The sequence below is a fragment of the Pantherophis guttatus genome, chromosome 17 (assembly GCF_059756535.1).
Source record: "Pantherophis guttatus breed Tessera chromosome 17, ASM5975653v1, whole genome shotgun sequence".
In the NCBI taxonomy this organism is placed as follows: domain Eukaryota; kingdom Metazoa; phylum Chordata; class Lepidosauria; order Squamata; family Colubridae; genus Pantherophis; species Pantherophis guttatus.
In genome coordinates, this window is record NC_142079.1 from 6,525,331 (window position 1) to 6,544,741 (window position 19,411).

Sequence of the window (19,411 nt, forward strand, 5' to 3'; positions counted from 1 at the left end):
ATGCCAGGGTGCCAGGACTTGGATGGCATTTTTATTTATGTATTTGATTGGCTTTAGAAGCTTAGGGGCTAAGACGCTGAACTTGTCGATCGAAAGGTCGGCAGTTCAACGGTTCAAATCCCTAGTGCCGCGTAACGGGGTGAGCTCCCGGGACTTGTCCCAGCTTCTGCCAACCTAGCAGTTTGAAAGCACGTAAAAAAAAAATGCAAGTAGAAAAACAGGAGGTAGTGCTCATCTCCGTTTCAAAGCCGAAGAGCCAGCGCTGTCCAAAGACGTCTCCGTGGTCACGTGGCCGGCATGACTCAATGCCGAAGGCGCCCGGAACGCTGTTCCCTTCCCACCAAAGGTGGTCCCTATTTTTCTACTTGCATTTTTTTACGTGGTTTTGAACTGCCGACCTTTTGATCGACAAGCTCAGCATCTTAGCCACTGAGCCACTGTGTCCCTTTGATGTGTCTATACCTACATGCAAACAGGCAGGGTGAAAGATAGCACCTACGCAAGGCTGTTCTGCGTGGACCTAACCAGAAGCTCTTTTAAGAGACTCTTCGGGAGTTAACTCTCCCCACGGGCCCCACGCAGGACAATGTGTGAATGTGTTGCTTAGAGGCTCCAATAATTGTCTTTGTCTGCCTCTCCTCCCCCACAGTCTCAGCATGGTCCTTCGGCACTCACGGTTTGTACTGTGCCGCTATTAATTTTTTATAATCCTTTGGAATCCACCCAAGGACTGTTGGCAAGCAGGCTGCCTTAGATATCGGAATGATAAATCGGACAATAATAATAATAATAATAATACAGGTAGTCCTTGGCTTGCTTACGACAACAATTGAGCCCCAAAATTTCTGTGGCTAAGCGAGACAACGGTTAAGTGAGTTTTGACCCGTTTTGTGACCTTCCTTAGCCGCAGTTGCTAAGTGACTCACAGCAGTTGTAACACGGTTGTTAAGCGAAATCTGGGTTCCCCATTGACTTTGTCTGTGTGTGAGAAGGTCACAAAAAGGGATCACCACTGCAACCGACGTAAATGTGAGTCGGTTGCCAAGTGTCCAAATTTGGATCTTGTCACCATGGGGATGTGGCAACGGTCGTAAGTGTGAAAAAGGATCATAAGCAGGGATAAAATGCTACTGGTTCAGACCGATTCGCCCGAACTGGTAGTAACAAATGTGACTGGTTCGCCGAACTGGTAGTAAAAATGCTTTAAAAAGTAAAAAAAAAAAAAAAGTTCCAAAGTTGGGGTGGCACAGCTGATCGTCTGAACTTTTTTTTTTTACTTTTTTAAAGCATTTTTTTACTACCCATTTGAGCAATAGATAGTAAAAAAATGCTTTAAATTTTTTTTTTAAAAGATTCCAACAATCAGCTGGGACAATTAGCTGTGCCGTGCAATCCTCAGGACTTTTTTTTTTTTTACTTTTTAAAGCATTTTTTACTACCTATTGGAGGAAGACTGTTTTTGCAGACGAAGAAGAGGAAAAGGAGGAGGAGAGGAGGAGGAGGAGAAGGAGGAAGGAGAAAGAGAGAGAGAGAGAGAGAGAAGGAAGGAAGGAAGGAAGGAAGGAAGGAAGGAAGGAAGGAAGGAAGGAAGGAAGGAAGGAAGAAAGAAAAGGAGGAAGGGAGGGAGGGAAGAAAGAAAGAGAACAAAAGAAAGAAAAAGAAAGAAAGGGAGGGAAAAAGGAGAGGAAGAAAGGACCCCAAACCTGGCACTAGACGCAGCTTCAGAGGATACCTTGAAAGAGCACAGTAATCAATCCAGGGCTGGAAGGAACCTAGAGGTCATCTAGTCCAACCCCCTGCTCCAGCAGGACATTGTTAAAGTGAGTTTCTGTCTTTTGACTCCCCCAGTCACATGACTACATAGCCACGCCCACCCAGTCACATGATTTCCCCCAAGCCACGTGCATCAAGCCACGCCCACAGAACCGGAAAGGAAAAAAAATTTAGATTTCACCATTGATCCTAAGTCACTTTTTTTTTCCAGTGGGATGGTAACTTCGAACGGTCCCTAAATGAATGGCTGTAAGCCATCTCTGCATTCACAACAGCTGAAACTCTCTTATAAAAGCTCCCCGCCCCCCCCCCGCCCCCCAAACTAGAATTAGCCCACCCAAGTGAGCCGAGGTGGCGCAGTGGTTAGAGTGCAGTACTGCAGCTACTTCAGCTGACTGCTAGTTCAGCAGATCAGCGGATCAAATCTCACCGGCTCAGGGTTGACTCAGCCTTCCATCCTTCCGAGGTGGGTAAAATGAGGACCCAGATTGTTGGGGGGCAATATGCTATTGAGTATACTGTCGATTGTTGTAAACCGCCCAGAGTCCTCGGAGAGTGGGCAGCATAGAAATATGATAAATAAATAATAAATAAATAATAATAAGTTTCAAACCAGAATGCCCCAGTTGAAATCTGACATCAGTTTAGCTGTTTTGTTGCATTGGACAAAATTCAGGTATTTGAAAAAAAAAAAAATGTGCAGTCTGAAAAGGGTTATTAGAAATCTCCTGATTTTTCCCCAAGCCTGTCTGAGGATGCTGGGAGACCCAAATCTGGAACTTTTAAATGTTTGAGCCCCCAAGTTGCAGCCTGTTACAGATTAGCAGAGTTTATTTATTTATTCATTAGTTCAATTTATATGCCGCCTTTCTCCAGAGACTCAGGGCGGCTTACAATGCGTTAAGCAATAGCCTTCATACTTTTGTATATACCTGCTTAGTAGGGCTTTCAGGCCCCCCATAAACGGTGTTCTTTTTTATACAAAGTCAGCTTATTGCCCCCACAATCCGGGTCCTCATTTTACCTACCTCGGAAGGATGGAAGGCTGAGTCAACCTTGAGCCTGGTGAGATTCGAACTTGCAGTAATTGCAGGCAGCTGGTGCTACTTAACAGCACTTTAGTCTGCTGCGCCACCAAGGCGCTTTACAGTTGAGTTGGAAGGGACCTTGTAGGTCATCTAGTCCAACCCCCTGCACAAGCAGGAGACCCTAAGATATTTGAAGAGAACTAGAAATGAGGAGGTTTAGCAGTTTCCCAAAATTTGAGGGGCTGCCACAACAAAGAGAGGCTCAACTGATTTTCCAAAGCACTGGACAGGGCAAGACAAGAAACAATGGATGGAAATTAATCAAGGAGAGAGGCAACCTGGAATTAAGGAGAAACTTCCTAACAGGGAGGACAATTAACCAGTGGAACTTCTTGCCACTAGAAGTTGTGGGCGCTCCATCACTGGGGGTTTTTAAGAAGAAACTGGACAGCCACCTGTCTGAAATGGTATAGGACAGTGATGGCTAACCTTTTTGCCGTCGCGTGCCAAAAGTGGGGGATCGCGGGTGCGGGTGCCCTCATCCATAATTCAAAGCGCCCTGCTCTCCCGCACATGCGCACGTGACCCCCCCACACACACTTCCCCCTGCTTTTGGCACGCGATGGCACGGTGGACCCAGTAGGCCCGTTCTTCCCCCTCCCCAGGCTCCAGAGGCTTTCTAGGAGCCTGGGGAGGGCAAAAACAGCCTTCCCCATCTCCCTGGAGGCCTTCTGGAGGCCGGAAACAGCCAGTTTCCCGACTTCCGGTGGGACCGGAAGGCCTGAAAATCAGTTGGCTGGTGCGCACTGGAGCTGAGCTAGGGCAACACTTGCGTGCCCACCAATATGGCTCGGCGTGCCACCTGTGGCACCCGTGCCATAGGTTCGCCATCACGGGTATAGGATCTCCTGCTTGAGCAGGAGGCTGGACTAGAGCAGGGGTGGGCAACCTTAAACACTCAAAGAGCCACAAAGATCCTAACCGGAAGCCCCCATTCAATTCTGGAGGCAACCGGAAGTCCAGTTCCCCCATCATAGTCTCCTCCTAGCGCGGCGTCCTTTTTCCTCTGCCAACTGGAAGTCGGTTCCTCCACCGTAGAATCTCCTCCTAGTGCAGCATCCTTTTTCCTCTACCTGTCCTACCGAAAGCCCTATCAATTGGGGAGCCGGCCAGCAACAGGGAGCCGCAGCCGAGGGATGAAAGAGCCACATGCGGCTCCAGAGCCACAGGTTGCTGACCCCTGGACAAGAAGACCTCCAAAGTCCCTTCCAATTCTGTTGTTCTGTATCCTGTGTAGTGTTAGGGAAGGCTGATACTAACCAGGGTTTAAAAGAAGGCAGAGGGACTTACCGGATGGTTAGCTGGTCTCCGCTCAGCTGCTTAAATCGCCGGTGTAGGTTCTCAATTTGATCCGTAGTGACTACAGAGACAAGACAAACAAGGTGAGGAGGAGCCTTGGTAGTACAGTGGTTTAATGCACCCTGTTATTAACACAGCTGCCTGCAATTTCTGCAGGTTCGAATCTCACCAGGCTCAAGGTTGACTCAGCCTTCCATCCTTTCTAAGGTAGGTAAATTGAGGACCCAGTTTGTGGGGGCAATAAGCTGACTTTGTATAAAATATACAAAAGTATGAAGGCTATTGCTTAACGCCTTGTAAGCCGCCCTGAGTCTCCGGAGAAGGGCGGCATATAAATCAAATTAAAAAAAAAAAAAAGGTGGGGGTGGGTGGGTTAAAAGCAGTTTGGGAAAAACACATCACAAACTTTTTAAAATTTCTACTCGGCAAACTGCAGCTGAAGGGAAAACGTCCAGCCAGTGAAATTTGTTTGCTAATACCTAGTTATGTTCTTCGATGTCATTAAAGCGATTTCTCTATTTTTGGCTTTTCCAAGAATTTGCTTTTATAAATACTGGCCTTTTAAATGTTCTTGGCACAGTTGCCATATTATTGCAGTAGACACTTTTAAGACTGAAATACACATTCCTATATATAATATCTCCTCTATTCACTAAGCCAGGGGTCTGCAACCTTAAACACTCAAAGAGACATTTGGACTCATTTCCCACAGAAAAGAAAACACCGGGAGCCACAAAACCCTTCCTGTGCCTGACTATTTCTTGAGCGGCCACAAAAGTAGCATATGCAGTTGAATTAAACGTTCTGTTTTCTTCTGAAACTTTTCTTTTCTTGGGTTTATCCATGGCTGGCCTTCCGGGGGGTTGAAAAGCTCAATAAATTGTGTCGCACATTGGCGGTTGTGACCAGGGGTTTGGGCCAGTTTGCCCGAACCGGTAGTAAAAAATGCTATCAGTTTGCCCAAACCGGAGTAGTAAAAAAAAAAAAAGCTTTTAAAAAATAAAAAAAAAAGGTTACGACGACCGTGCGGCACAGCTGATTGTCACAGCTGATCGTCGGAACCTTTTTTAAAAGAACTTCTTAGACACATTTTTTACTACCTATTTGCCCGATCCAGTAGTAAAAAAATGCTTTTAAAAGTTTTTTTTTAAGTTGACCACGCCCACCCAGTCACATGACCCACCAAGCCACGGCCACAGAACCGGTAGGGAAAATTTTTGAATTTCACCACTGGTTGTGATGCATATTTTGAATGACAGGGAGCTGCAGCAGAGAGGTGAAAGAGCCACATGCGGCTCCAGAGCTGCAGGTTGCTGACCCCTGCAAGTTTCCCAAGTTTGAAAAACACTGACTTATGCTAACTTCTTTACAAGGAACCCAGAGGAACCTCATGAGCTGGTGCTGGTAACACTGGCCTAGGAAATGAAGAGGAGACTGTTCAGATGTTCCTTTATCCTAAGGCTTGTGGGCCAACCATCTCCCAGATCAATGTAGACAGCTGCAAGCCCAAACTGTGTGCATTGTTTTGGAGAACTACAGGTGGATTTCAGGCGAAAGGGGATATGAATAGGAGAAGCACAGGGGGAGTTCGGGAAGGAGTTGATGGGCTGTCTGCTAAAATAAAGCCAGGTCGTGGCACAACACTTGAAAGTAAATCAGGAAGCCTGTGATTGGGGAGTGCGTCTAGCAAGAACAAAGAATGCTTATCTACAGGAAATATGCATGTGTAAATCTTGTAACAATTCTGGGTAGTTAGAAAGCTGATAAAAGTAACAAGAGTTAGACAACTTGCAGGCCTCAGCTAAAAATTAGGAATATAGATGGCCTGCAGCCAATAAAAATGTGTATTAGATAACTCCTGGGGCATTCATTAGCCAAGGTTTAGGAATAGGGACAGCTAGAGACCAATAGAACAAATTGTAGAATTATTACTAAAATGTTTATTAAATGATATTTCATGCCTTGTCCCGCCTTTTCTTTTAGTGAAAACGTATAAAGCTTTCTTAACCCTTGGTTCTTGGTTCTTGGCATTTTGGCCAGGAGCCCTTTTCCTTGGAGTACGCCAATAAAAAGCAATCAGAAAATCTGCACCTCGTGTCTGACGTCCATCATTGGCTTCAGCACCAGGCTCAGACCCGAATTGGGGACAACAGAGTCAAGTGAGCAATCAACCTAGAATCCTAACGTTCCCACATATGATTTAAATCCAACCTCTCTTGAATTCCGTTGACTCTTATCGAGCGGCAATTTAGCGCCGACCCTTAGCTGATTAGATTGTGTATAGGCATGAGGATAAAATCAACTTAACTGAAGCTCAATGTCTGTTTTTTTGGGGGGGTTCTTTTGCATCTGACAATATGTGAAAAATCAAAATCAACCAGGAAGGCGAGGGAGGACTGCTTTGCTCCCACCAGGGAGAACAAAGCCAACTGTATTTCCCCCCACCCACCCCCAGCCTTCTTGGTATTCTTACCATCTGCTCTTCTTCTGAAGAAGGAAGTGACAAGACAATTGACAGGATCGAATTGAAATTATTTACTGCAAAGGGGAATCGGCCACTGTTCTCAGATCAGCAATGGCCTGGCTAACTTGGATTGGTCCTTTTAGTGCTGGGCTCTCCAAACTTGGCAACTTTTAAGCAGGGGTGAAATCCAGCAGGTTCTGACAGGTTCTGGAGAACGGGTAGCGGAAATTTTGAGTAGTTTGGCGAACCGGCAAATATCACCTCCGGCTGGCTCCAGAGTGGGGAGGGAATGGAGATTTTGCAATATCCTTCCCCCAGGAGTGGGGAGGGAATGGGGATTTTGCAATATCCTTCCCCCAAGAGTGGGGTGGGAATGGAGATTTTGCAGTATCCTTCCCCTGTGACGCCCACCAAGCCATGCCCAAGCCATGCCCACAGAACCAGTAGTAAAAAAATTTGGATGTCACCACTGCTTTTAAGTCTTGCAGACTTCGACTCCCAGAATTACCCAGCCAATCAGGGGAACTCTGGAAGTTGAAGTCTACAAGTCTTAAAGTTGCCAAGTTTGGAGATTTCTGCATTAGCGCCAGGCCAAACTGCTATTTCATTTGAATGCTTGCTTAAATTAGCACGATGTCAGCACTTCAAGCTGCATTTACTCTAGTGCTGACATAAGAAGGAGAAGCGAAGGCGTCTGGAAAGGGACGTTTGACTTTTCACCTACTTATTTTCCCTGGAGATAACATCCCCTAGGAGATGGGATGGGAGGGGGGAAATTCCTTTGAGCTGGAGCAGTAGATTAGGGGTAGAGTGACTTGGAAGATGGCCAATGAGTGCAGGAGAGTGGGGAATGGAAAGGGAGGGTTTTGGGGCTGGAAGTCAGTGTTAGCTTCGATGGAGCCGGGTGCAGAATGTCGTGCTTAATAAATAGGAGTTTTCCTTCAAAGACTTTGTTTGAAATGCAATTTATTTGAGACGACCTCGAAGCCTGACACACGGGGGCTAATTTTTTTTATTTCGGGGGTGCACCAAAGGCATCCAGTTTGCACCAAGAGGTTCTGAATGTCTCTCCTTTTGTATTGTCATATCTCAAAGCAATAGGAATATAAAATATATCTTCGTTCGGGAATTCGGTCCTGCTATTTGGCTGCTATGGGAGCGGTGCACCCTAATAACAATAACAATAATAATAGTGATACATTTTTAAATGTTCAGTTGACTGAGTTTCACGTTTAATGAATAAAAAGAGATAATAATAATAGAACAAGCGCTACAAACTAATGCCATGAAAGCGAAGATACAAAAACCCACTGACAATCCAAACTGCCGACTTTGCAACGACAAAGTTGAAACTGTTTTCACACTTAATATGTGAGCGCAGCAAAATCGCGCAAACTGATTACAAAGCTAGACACGACCGAGTTGCTAAATTAGTCCACTGGTCATTATGTAAAAAATACAACTTTCCTGTCTCTGAAAAGTCATGGGAGCACGAAGTGGAAAAGTTATCGAAAATGAGACAGTGAAGTTCTTGTGGGACTTTCGAATACAGACAGATCGTCATTTGGAACACAACGCACCAGATATCACAGTTGTCGAGGGTTGAAGCGTACAGTTTATTGACATCGGGGTACCAGGAGATGCCAGAGTCAAAGAAAAAGAACTGGAAAAAAATCATGAAATATCGCGACCTGGCCATCGAAACTACACAGCTATGGATGAAACATGTAACAGTGATACCCATTGTCATCGAGGCACTTGGTACCATGTCCAAGAATTTTATAAGATACATCAACAAATTGCAGCTTCCTGTAATAACACCAGCGGAATTGCAAAAAAAATGTGCTACTTGGAACATCGTACTTTTTAAGAAGATACTTGGTTGATACCTAGGACGCTGGCAGCAACCCGTATCAATCATTAGCTCCAGTCAATAGTATTTGCGATACATTTTTGAATGTTCAGTTGACTGAGTTTCATGTTTAATGAATAAAGTAAGTAATAATAATAATAATAATAATAATACCCTGTTTCCCCAAAAATAAGACATCCCCTGATAATAAGCCCAACCGGGCTTTTGAGCGCATGCGCTAAAATAATCCTCCCCCCGAAAATAAGCCCTCCCCGAAAATATTTTCCCAAAAGGTTTCCACAATTTTGGCCACTGCTGTGCAGTGATAAACTGTGTTCCATCACTGGAGGCTTTTAAGCAGAGACTGGACAATCATTAGTCCAGAATGGTATAAGTTCTCCTGCTTGGGGTTGGACTAGAAGACCTCTGAGGTTCCTTCCAATCCTATTATTTTACGTTCTATAAGTTGTTTTGGCTAACGAAGGATCTACTTCGGGAAGCACTGTGCTAGAATCATCCCTACCAACTCCCTTTCCTCCCAACTGAACGGGAACAAAAATGGGAGGAAAATATGAAGATTTTGTTTTTATAAGGGAGCTGAAGTTTCTTCTGGTAATTAAGAGAAGGAAATGGGCTTCCTTCCTCCTTTCGAGGATGGTTGGGTGTGGGGGGGAGGTTGCAATTAGGATGCAGGGAGCCCCACCTTTGAAAGAAAATTCTTCCATTAGCAGCTAACTTGGAATTTGAGAATAACCCGCCAGCCGCAATTAGAAATGGGGCACTTTTTCTGCAAAATAGGATCATTCACTTATGAAATGAAGATTTTTCTATCCAAAGCTGTAGAACATAGGCTTAAGATACAGAAGGATCTTGATAGACTTCAACATTGGGCGCTATCTAACAAAATGAAATTCAACAGTGAAAAAAGGAAGGTTCTACATTTAGGGAAGAAAAACAAAATGCACAGGCACCGTATATGTGGGACCTTGGTCAATAGAAGTAACTGTGTGTGGGATCTTGGAGTCCTAGTGGACAATCATTTAAATAGGAGCCAGCCGTGTGCAGCAGCTGCCAAAAAAGCCAACCCAGTTCTAGGCTGCATCAACAGAGAGATAGAATTGAGATCACGTCAAGTGTTAATACCACTTTATAATGCCTTGGAATTATACCACTTGGAATATTGCATTGAGTTTTGGTCGCCACGATGTAAAAAAGATGTTGAGACTCCAGAAAGAGTGCAGAGAAGAGCAACGAAGATGATTAGGGGACTGGAGGCTAAAACATAACGAAGAATGGGTTGTAGGAATTGGGTATGTCTAGTCTGATGAAAAGAAGGACTAGGGGAGACATAATAGCAGTCTTCCAATATCTCAGGGGCTGCCCCAAAGAAGAGGGAGTCAAGCTCTTCTCCAAAGCACCTGAAGGCAGGACAAGAAGCAATGGGTGGAAGCTAATCAAGGAGAGAAGCAACCTAGAACTAAGGAGGAATTTCCTGACAGTGAGAACAATTAATCAGTGGAACAACTTGCCTCCAGAAGTTGTGGATGCTCCAACACTGGAAGTTTTTAAGAAGATGTTGGAAAACTGATGTGGTGTAGGGTTTCCTGGTTAAGCAGGGGGTTGGACTAGAAGACCTCCAAGGTCCCTTCCAACACTGTTATTCTATTCTGTTCTAACACGAAATCTGAGCCTGAGTTTGTGAATCTTTCATTTTTGTTTTAGTCTGCTGCATTACCATCTGTACGATTAATAGGTGAATATTTACTCTAATGATACTTTTTCACTATAGCTTTTCCTTTTAAGAGTTATGGGTTTTTGTTTTTGTTTTTTAAAAATCACCCCACATTCTCATCGTTTACCTGTAAAGACAGGTCATGATTCAGGAGGATGGTTGGTACAAAATCAACTCTAAAAGTTTAGTAGTTCCAAGGAACTTTAAGTCTGAATATTTGGAGAATGTTGAGAGCCACGATATCTAATGGCCTTCTGTCTTTTGTGGTTTTAGGATAGATTTATTCTTCATTTACAACGAAGTTATGGATTTATAATCTGCTTCTGTGAAAGGGTCGTGTTTCAAATGATATTTTAAAAATAACATACGGTTTTCATTCTGTTTTATCCAGGTCAGGCTGTTTTGTAAAATAATTAGCATAGGCAAACAGGTGTTGAGAGAAAAAAAGGCAGATTAATAAACGAGCAGCAAATTATTGGTAATGTGACTGGTAAATGCATTAATAATACTAATGATTTATAAGGGTTTAGGAAATACAAATACCTCTGGTCTGGAATAAAGATACGTTGTACTAAATTTGGTCCTGGCTGATGATAACTGTTTGAAAATACAAATTATCTAAAACCACATAGACCTTTTGAATGACGCCTGTTCATCATAAATATTGACATAATGTCTTTTTCACTTACACAAAACCGCCGAGAATCTTTATGGAGTTCCTGTTATTCCTCAAATGGCAGCTCAGCTGTAGAGTAATTGCAGAGTAAATTATCTGCATAAACTTGTCCAGTTTAGTGGGGGAGGGATTTTTTTTCTTAAATTTTTCTCTTTGACATGGATGAATGGCCCTTATTCATTTGAAGACCAATTTTATTTCAAGCAGCTTTCATTTATATTTGCACTTGGAGGCTCTTATTTGCTCTTCAGTTTTAACTGCTGATACTAAAGATAACTGTAAAAAAATGGCTTTTTTTTTTAAAAAAAGCCTTGGTTTTATGCTTTTTTATGTTGCTCAGGGGTATCTGTAAGATATGCTCAAGAATACCCAAGTCATGAAAAGTTTAATTTGATTATTTTTATTATTCTAGAACATATCTTGCAGAAATCCCTGAGCAACATAAACGCATGTGAATAATCATAAAACTAAACTCACATTTCATGTTATGTTTAATTTAGAGTAAGAAAGACATTATCTGATTAACTATTTGTTCTTAGGGAAGTCTCTATCTATCCATCCATCCATCCATCCATCCATCCATCCATCCATCTATCATCTATCTATCTATCTATCTATCTATCTATCTATCTATCTATCTATCTATCTATCTATCCTGTTTCCCCGAAAATAAGACATCCCCTGATAATAAGCCCAATTGGACTTTTGAGCGCATGTGCTAAAATAAGCCTCCCTTCCCTCGAAAATAAGCCCTCCCCGAAAATATTTAAATGCAGAGCTGAAAATCAGGTAAGATGGCAAGAGAAGCCCCATCTTGCTCCACGCGCCCCAAAATAATAAGACCTCCCCGAAAATAAGGCCAAGTGCTTATTTTGGGGTTCAAAACAATATAAGACAGGGTCTTATTTTCGGGGAAACACGGTATCTATCTATCTATCTATCTATCTATCTATCTATCTATCTATCTATTTATCTCTCTATTATCTCTCTATTTATCTCTCTATTATCTATCTCTCTATTTACTATCTCTCTCTCTCTCTATTTTTTTACTATATATCTATTTATCTATCTATTTACTATCTATCTATCATCTATCTATCTATCTATCTATCTATCTATCTATCTATCTATCATCTATCTATCATCTATCTATCTATTTCTATTTTTCATTTCCTTCTACTTATAAACGTTCTTGGTTATCTTTCTCTTTCTCTCTCTCTTTCTGTGTGTATACATATATATGCTTTCTTCTCTTATCGTAGGTTTAAAGAGTATGTATTTTTCTTCAACCGGGTATTTTCTTACGTAAACCAAGTTTTTCAAATTGCAGCCATAGCTCAGTGAAATCACATCCACTATCCTAGGCTTCTTCAGACAGCAAGCCAGCATTTTGCCAATAGGCAGCAATAGGCAGCAATAGGCAGCAAAATGCTGGCTTGCTGTCTGAAGAAGCCTAGGATAGTGGATGTGATTTCACTGAGCTATGGCTGCAATTTGAAAAACTTGGTTTACGTAGGAAAATACCCGGTTGAAGAAAAATACATACATACATATATACATATACATATACATATACATATACATACACATACACATACACATACACACCTCCCTCCCTCTCTCTCTCTCTCTCTCTCTCTCTCTCTCTCTGGATAGACAATGGTTAAAATGATGATACACCTCTCCCCCATATATCATATGTTTGTTTGTGTGTATCTCTTCACTGTTGATTTGGAACCTGCTTTTTGGAATGTTTGTAAAATACCACCCCCAAAAAAGATTGTTATTTTTTCATAGTTGCCTTTCTCCTATAGTTATGGTTCTTTTTACTGTTGTTTTCCATAACACACAGACACACACACAGAGGGAGAGAGAGAGAGGGAGGCAGGGGGAAGAGGGAGAGATGCCTAGTAATTCTAGATGGCGTAAACATATTGCAAACCTCTTTGAGGACAGCAATCAGAAAGTGCTCCATAAACACAAAATGAGGTTGTTGTTGTGGTTTTTTTTGGTGTGTGGTTATTTACTAGATTTATATGCTGTCTTTCTACCCATTGGTTAAAGGTAGACAAACGGAACCCGAACGTCCTGCATCGTTTTTTCCTCTCTTCTCATTTCATAATGGAATTTTGTTCAGTTCCTTTCGCCAATTCCCCTCTTTTAATTAGCCCGCATTTCAACAAGGCAGCCTCAGCCGCCGTGCCCAATTGCAGGCGATAAAAAGTTTTTGGCTGCTCTTAGATGCCAAACGGTTTTGTTTTAACGGGTGGGCATAAATTATTCCATCCTTATCTCCCTCTCCTATTCCAGTTTAAGGGAGGCCGTGACTCTCCAGCTACTGCTGGACTCCAGGGCCCATCAGCCACCGTGAGCTCAGCCAAAGGGCACCCGAGGAGAGCAATTTCAGTCCGTTTGGATTGGACATTTGGACAGATGATGTTATGGCGGCCTGGAGTGTTGCGTAGAATTGCTTCCTCCCCAGAAACTGGTTTTGTTTTAATCTAATCCAAAATCCCGTCTCTGCCCAGGAAAACAGAAGCCGGAAGAGAGCTTGGAGGGCAGTAACCATCTTTAGAAGATGGCTTGTCTTGCTAGAGTTGTGAGGTGGGAAGAGTGGCTTGGTCTGCCTGCGGGAACATCTCCATCTCATCTCACTCAGCTTCTCTGCTCAGCTCCTCTATTTGGGCTTAAAGTGGTTTAAAGTGCCAGGCGAGAAAGTGGGAGGTCATGAGTTCAAGTCCCACCGTAGCTATGAAACCAGCTGGAGACAGGATAGCAGTCTTCCAATATCTCAGGGGCTTCCACAAAGAAGAGGCAGTCAAGCTCTTCTCCAAAGCACCTGAGGGCAGGACAAGAAGCAACGGGTGGAAACTCATCAAGGAGAGAAGCAACTTAGAACTATGGAGAAATTTCCTGACGGTGAGAACAATTAATCAATGGAACAACTTGCCTCCAGAAGCTGTGAATGCTCCAACACTGGACGTTTTTAAGAAGAGATTGGATAACCATTTGTCTGAAGTGGTGTAGGGTTTCCTGCCTAGGCAGGGGGTTGGACTAGATAACCTTTAATGGTCCCTTCCAACTCTTGTTATTCTATTTTATTCTATCTTATGATTTATTTGTTGATCTATTTATATAGATCAACTTATACAGATAAAAGATCTATATAGATATATTTATATTGATTTTATCTATTATTTGTTGATCTATTTATATAGCTGCCAACAAGTGACTCGGGCAGCTTGCAAGATCCAAAGAGAAACACCCACCACATCAGGGGCAAAGAACCTGTGTGAATATCCTTTTGCTTGTCTATCGCTTGGTAGATTTATTTATTTATTTATTGGTTCGATTTATATGCCGCCCTTCTCCGGAGACTCAGGGCAGCTTACAATGCATTAAGCAATAGCCTTCATACTTTTGTATATACCTGCTTAGTAGGGCTTCCCAACCCCCCCCCCCAAGCAGTGTTCTTTTTTTATACAAAGTCAGCTTATTGCCCCCACAATCCGGGTCCTCATTTTACCTACCTCGGAAGGATGGAAGGCTGAGTCAACCTTGAGCCTGGTGAGATTCGAACTTGCAGTAATTGCAGGCAGCTGGTGCTATTTAACAGCACTGTAGTCTGCTGCACCACCAAGGCAAGATTCCCCAACTTTCAATGTTACTTAATTCCCAAAGAAAACTTTTCCCGGGTTTTTTTTTTTTAACAGCTTGGATAAACTGTTGGACAGCCAGGCTGTCCGATGAACCAAAGAGATGGCTTAAAAAACAAACAACTTTAGCAAAAAAAAAAAACCCCTCAGCCTGCCTTGACTGCTTCCTGGGATAATAAACCTGCTCCAAAAATTCTCCCAAAATAAAAAGCCAGAAAGGTTTCAAAAGCGCTTTGAGACTAAAAGCCAACTCTGGAGAAACTTCACTCATTCTTTTTTTTTAGCCTTGTTTGGGTATGTGTGTGTGTGCTTGATTGTGAGAGGAGCGGCTACATAAATCTGACAAACAAATAAATAAATAAAAATAAAAATGCAGAAACTAAAGCATCCCGCTTGCCAGTTTAATCTAGGGTACAGCCGCTGCCATTTCATTAACCTATCAGCCACTTAAGGGTGGAAAATTTAATAAGAAACGAGAGCTGCTTTTTAAAAGAAAAAAAGCATTCGATCCATTAGAATGGACATCAATTTTTTCCCCTTTTTGGCGAGTCTATCTGCAAGACGATGCTGCCCAATTTTACTGGTGAAAGAGGCAGCCAAATTAAATACATTTCTGACCCCTTTTCAACCTGGGCTGTTGAGAATCTAGGTGCCTCTTACAACGCAACTGCTCCTTCTCTTCAGCTTCTTATATTTTAAATCCAGGAGGGCAGGACAGACTTAATCTCCCTGGCTTGTTGTTTCCATTCCGTAAAACGATTTGAGTGCTTGCTGCAAAAATGGTGCAAGGTAGACTATTCCTATGCATGGTGCCAGCCAGCCAACCCCTTTGTACCCTCCTCCCTAAAGTTTTCCAGTCTCCCTGGCTCTCCCATGCCAGTCCCTGAGTTTACGGGCTGGCTGCTGTGCCGTTTTAGTATTTCCCTTCCTTCTTGATTTGTCATCTCTTTCCCAAGGACTTTTATTTTTATTCTGGCTGTATATGGCTTTCTGCAAACTCCAGGGTTTCCCCGAAAACCAACCAACCTACCTACCTACCTACCTACCTACCTACCTTCCTTCCTTCCTTCCTTTTCTTTCTTTCTCTTTTTCTTTCTTTCTTTCTCTTTCTTTGTTTCTTTTCTCTCTTTTTTCTTTCTTTCTCTTTCTTTTCTCTCTCTCTTTCTTTGTCTCTATTTTTCTTTCTCTTTCTCTTTCTTTTCTCTCTTTCTTTTTCCTTCTTTCTCTTTCTTTCCTCTTTCTTTCTTTCTCTTTCTCTTTCTTTTTTCTCTCTTTCTTTCCTCTCTCTCTTTCTTTCTTCTCTCTCTTTTTCTTTGTCTTTCTTTCTTTTCGCTCTTTCTTTCTCTCTATTTTTCTTTCTTTCCCTTTCCTTCCTTTTCTCTCTCTTTTCTTTCTTTCTTTCTCTTTCTCTTTCTCTCTCTCTCTCTCTTCTTTCTTTCCTCTCTCTCTCTTTCGTTCTCTCTCTCTCTTTCGTTCTCTCTCTCTCTCGCCCGGGCCATGCTTCTCCAGGACTCTCTAGCATCCTCCTCTCCCCCTCTAAAGAGTGAGTTTGCAAAGTGCCCCCCCACCCCCACCCCCACCCGCCCGGCAAAGCAGCAGGATAGAAAGGCCGCGACTCCAAGGCTCGTGGGCAGGGAATTGCTTAACAGCACGAAGGTTTTTCCCCCCACGTAACAAACTTCCCCAAACAGACAGAACGTGGTCGGAAGCCTTGCTCGGTTGCGAGAAAGCGAGCGCAAAGTTGCTCAAGACGCCTGGCCCGTTCCGCGACCACCCCCCACCCAACCCCACCCAACCCAACCCAACCCAACTCAACTCAACCCCGTCCTGGGTGCCCTTGAGGATGCTTGAGCTGTGCCAGCCCACCAAGGGGTGGGTGGGTGAGTGGGCACAAAAAGGCATCAGCCTCGCCCTCCTCCTCCTCTTCCTCCTCTTCCTCCTCCTGGGGAGGGGGCTGGAGTTGCCACCCGCGAGGACGTGAAAAGTCCAAAAAAAACAACAACCCACGAAGGGGAGACCCCTCCTCTTACTCACAGCCGGTCTTGTGGGCGAGTTGCCGGGTCTCCTCGGAGATCGAGTGGGAAGAGCCCATGGCTGGGCTAGGGCTGGGGAGGGGGTGGCAGCAGCAGCAGCCTGACTCTGGGGTCCCGGCTGGATCAGGGCAGGGCAGGGCAGAGGCGGCAGGGCGAGCGAGGGAGCTGGGGCAGGGGCGCATGGACCCCGGAGTGCTGGAGCGCAGCGCCCACTTGGCTGCGGAGTTTGGAGTCCGGAGGCAGCATGAAGGCGAAGGGGAATATCCAGAAAGAGAAGAGGAGGAGGAGGAGGAGGAAGAGGAGGAAGGAAAGAAAGAGGCTCCCCCAGGGTCCCAACGCCTGCCTGCCCGTGACTGAGACACATCACATCACAATCTAATTAAAAGTCTAAAACTCTTAAGCAGCCTTCCTATCCTGGGGGAATCTCCTTTTTTTTTTTTCCACTGGTCCCACTTCTCCCTGGAGGGGGGAGAGAGGCAGCGTAGCAACCAGAAAACATTTTGCATCTCTTGCAAATTTGATAAGAGGAACTAACAGGTGCATTTAATTATTTTTGGGGGGGTGAAAGAGATTTTAAAGTCAGCAGTGAAGGGAGAGGAAAGGTCTGGCTGCAAGCCTCGAACCCCCTTTCCAGAAGGGGGAAGCTCTGATCCATTAGCTCACCGAGGACTCGATGTTCTTCTCCAACCTCTCTTGCTGATGAACAAATCATGATTAATTCATACATGGGAGTTCGAGGCTGCCCAGGGTTGGCTCAGCCACCCAGGGAGAAGAAATCTCTTGGGTCGCCATTGGAGCATGGAAAGGAGAATCTGAATGCGAACAAGGAGATGGGCCTTTTTGTGGTGTCAAAATGTGTTGTGTGATCTCGGGGTGAGATCGACAAATTGGACAGGTTAGGAGTTGTTTGGAGGACTTCCCTGTATGGGCAGGAGTGTCCAACTTTGGCAACTTTTTTTGTTTTAATTTCTTTTTTAAATTTTGATTTATATACCGCCCTTCTCCGGAGACTCAGGGCGGCTTACAATGTGCTAAGCAATAGCCTTCATCCTTTTTGTATATATTTATACAAAGTCAGCTTATTGCCCCCACAACTGGGTCCTCATTTCACCTACCTTAGAAAGGATGGAAGGCTGAGTCAACCTTGAGCCTTGGCGAGATTCGAACTTACTAATTGCAGACAGCTGGTCTTAATAACCAGCTTAATAACAGGGTGCCTTAGACCACTGTACCACCAAGGCTCTTTTAAGAGTTTGTGGACGTCAAGTCCCAGAATTCCTCAGGCAGCCATGGGGAATTCTGGGAGTTGAAGTCCACGGGTCTTAAATTGGCCAAGGTTGGAGACTCCTGCTCTAATATAGCGTTTCTCAACCTTTGAGGTAGGTGGACTTCAACTTCCAGAATTCCCCAGCCAACGGTTACAGAAACACTACTCCTGAGAAACTGCAAGCCCATGGAACCTCACTCCACAAGATTTCAGTGAGGGCCATCCCCAGTTTGCAAAAAGGAGATAAGCCACAATTGTGACAAATTGTGGGCATCGCTGGCAACTCATCATCTTGGCGACGTAAGTGTCTCTCAAGAGCAGAGGTTACTTTGATGACACTTTGGCAAGGGTTTCCTCCTTGCCAACTGCCCAAAAGCCAGATTGGCCATAATGTCAGAAGGAAGCCATGGATGGATGGTTTGGGTGGGTCAGGGAGCACATCTTTTCCATGGGATAACATCAGGAGAACATTGGGATGTGGTCTCCTAGTAAAAGCCAGGAGAACACAACTCCAGACCAGGGTTTCACAAATAGGATGTATACCCAGTGGTGAAATTCAAATTTTTTTTTTAACTACCGGTTCTGTGGGCGTGGCTTGGTGGGTGTGGTGTGGCTTGGTGGGCGTGGCAGGGGAAGGATTCTGCAAAATCCCCATTCCCTCCCCACTCCTGGGGGAAGGATACTGCAAAATCTCCATTCCCACCCCACTCTGGGGCCAGCCAGAGGTGGCATTTGCCGGTTCTCTGAACTACTCAAAATTTCCGCTGCCGGTTCTCCAGAACCTGTCAGAACCTGCTGGATTTCACCCCTGAGTATACCGATGTTAACCTAGTTGGGCAATGAAACATCTGTAAGAAAACAACCAAGCTCAGAGAGAACCAAGGACCTTACAGGACGGAGCATATTACAACTTGGGTAACCCAAGGAAGCCAACCGTCAATAGACTGAACTCCAAAAAGGAAAAACTCTTGTATGGGGCATTGTGTTGGCACAAATTGGATTTAAAGAGGAGTTAGAGTAAGGACAGTAGAAGCATTTAATCCGGGAGTTATAAGTCATCATAGCAGCTTGGAGCTTCCATAAGGAAGGATAATCTGGTGCTGAAAACTGATTCCTGGGAAGCAACAGCTAGTTGTTACAGATTACAGATTGACAGCGTTGGGAGGGACCTTGGAGGTCATCTAGTCCACCCCCGCCCCCGGCCAAGCAGGAGACCCTACACCATTTCTGACGGATGGCAGTCCAGTCTCTTCTTGAAACGCTGTTCCCTTCCCACCAAAGGGGGTCCCTATTTTTCTTACTTGCATTTTTTACGTGCTTTCGAACTGCTAGGTTGGCAGAAGCTGGGACCAAGTCACGGGAGCTCACCCCGTGACGCGGCGCTAGGGATTCGAACCGCCGAACTGCCGACCTTTCGATCGACAAGCTCAGCGTCTTAGCCACTGAGCCACCGCGTCCCTTAGACGGCAAACAATATTGAGGCTTTATGGACAAATAGGCAGGGAAAAAAATGGAAAACACTTCATTTTTTATTTTTTTTTACTTGCAGAGATAAGCAATTGTGTTCCCCA

The 19,411-nt window shown here is 44.2% G+C and overlaps 1 protein-coding gene across 1 annotated transcript in view; it reads right to left on the reverse strand.

Annotated features, from left to right (window-relative positions):
* The window catches only part of TESC (tescalcin), a 35,876-nt gene extending 19,021 nt beyond the window's left edge, over positions 1 to 16,855 (reverse strand). The window contains exons 1-2 of the mRNA XM_034405956.3: positions 16,575 to 16,855; positions 4,152 to 4,221 (exon numbers count right to left, since the gene is read on the reverse strand). Coding sequence (XP_034261847.2) covers positions 4,152 to 4,221; positions 16,575 to 16,755 — 251 coding nt within the window. The 5' untranslated portion in view covers positions 16,756 to 16,855. The remainder of the gene's footprint in view (positions 1 to 4,151; positions 4,222 to 16,574) is intronic.
* Between the last annotated feature and the right edge of the window lie 2,556 nt (positions 16,856 to 19,411).